This window comes from Apis dorsata, unplaced genomic scaffold (assembly GCF_000469605.1).
Source record: "Apis dorsata unplaced genomic scaffold, Apis dorsata 1.3 scaffold_254, whole genome shotgun sequence".
NCBI classification, from domain to species: domain Eukaryota; kingdom Metazoa; phylum Arthropoda; class Insecta; order Hymenoptera; family Apidae; genus Apis; species Apis dorsata.
Window position 1 is genome coordinate 477007 of NW_006263532.1, and position 1701 is coordinate 478707.

Here is a 1701-nt window from a genome sequence, read left to right on the forward strand (position 1 = left end):
TTATTTTTGTATATAACGCTAAATAGAACATTAAATTTTATTGTAAATGTATAATATGTATACGCAATAAAAGATTAAAATAAAATCTTTTAGATACACTTACTTTTACAAATTATGTTGTATTTCCTTATTGTGATTGTTTATTCGATTTATTTCACTTCTAACTTGTTAATTTTCACAAATTTAACAAGAGAAAAAGAAAGCGTGAATACTACCGCCATTTTTCAAGTTTGACTGTTCGTCACCGCGCTCTCAACAAATGGTAGATAATGAAACAGCTGTTTCCACGAGTATGAGGACATCTAACGGAACGCGCGCGCGATGGAGCCCGCGACAGCAGGAGAGAAGAATGGAAGTCGTGTGGGTCGAGGACCGATCGTATCTGCAGTAGTCGCAATCGTTCAAAGAATTGACTAAGGAAACATGGCTGCAGGTTGTTGTGGAACGAAAAAGCAAAAGCTGAACAATTCTTCAAGTGTTCCTTGTAATGGTTCAGTGTTACAAAATGGCACACAGTTAAGGAACAGTGTGATAGTAAAGCCTGAGATGGGCTTCTTTTGCTTCGATGTTCTTTATTGCCAATTACATCAACTCGACCCTCCAAAACCGCCCAATTTTAGCAACGAAGCATTGTGAGTAATATTATTTATTGACATTATTTTTAATTTTTTTCATTTTCTATTCTTTCTTTCATATTGCTATCTCTTTCTATTCTACAGCTATCTTTATCACACATGCTTGTCATCAGCTGCTCTCTCTTTTCTGTTTAAATGTTATGTTCGTGTATGTACCTTCACATTCCTTCAGTTCCTTTGTTACAATGTGATACATCCAACAACGGGATATAATGTTAATTAAGATTTTGTTTGCATTGAAATCAATGGTACTTGAATGCATATATTGTAGTCGATATTTATTTGTTTATATTAATTGTATTTTTTCATAAAAAACAAATTATTTATTATAAATATATAGAATTTAAAAAAAATTTAAATTATTTGTTATATATATAGAAGATTCTTTACAAAAAATATTTATTATTGTATAAAGGTCAAAAGTTCAATTTGTAAATAAATGGTCATATTTTGTTAAATTATCACGTATTTTCATGTTATAATTGATATATTGTATCTAACATTATCTTTGTTTATAAATAATAAAAGAAATATGTAGTAAATTGTTTACTTGTACTTTATAGCCCATTATTTGTAACATGGACTATTGGAAAAGATATGAGGTTAAGAGGTTGTATTGGTACATTTAATGCGATGCAGTTACATGCTGGACTTAGAGAATATGCAACAACCAGGTAAATTTTTTTTATTTTTTTTATTTTAGATAATGGTATTGTTTTATTTTCTTAAACACATTAGAAAATTTTCAAAGTGCATTCAAAGATTCACGCTTTAATCCTATCACACGAGATGAACTACCACGTTTACATGTAAGTGTTTCAATTTTGAGACACTTTGAAGATGGTATTGATTATTTAGACTGGGAAGTAGGTGTTCATGGAATTCGTATAGAATTTCATAATGAGAAGGGCAATAAACGAACTGCAACCTATCTACCTGATGTTGCAACAGAGCAAGGTTTGTTTTTTTATTTCTGTTTTAATAATTTTAATAGTCTACTATATATATTAATCATCAATATTTTATATATAAAATTTCAAATTGTATGTATAAACATAAGTATTTT

At 29.3% G+C, this 1701-nt stretch overlaps 1 protein-coding gene across 1 annotated transcript in view; it reads left to right on the top strand.

Moving 5' to 3' along the window:
- The first annotated feature begins 272 nt into the window (after positions 1-272).
- The window catches only part of LOC102677930, a 7858-nt gene continuing 6429 nt past the window's right edge, over positions 273-1701 (top strand). Inside the window, exons 1-3 of the mRNA XM_031510682.1 lie at positions 273-632; positions 1199-1309; positions 1387-1592. Of these exons, the coding sequence (XP_031366542.1) occupies positions 424-632; positions 1199-1309; positions 1387-1592 (526 nt within the window). The 5' untranslated portion in view covers positions 273-423. The remainder of the gene's footprint in view (positions 633-1198; positions 1310-1386; positions 1593-1701) is intronic.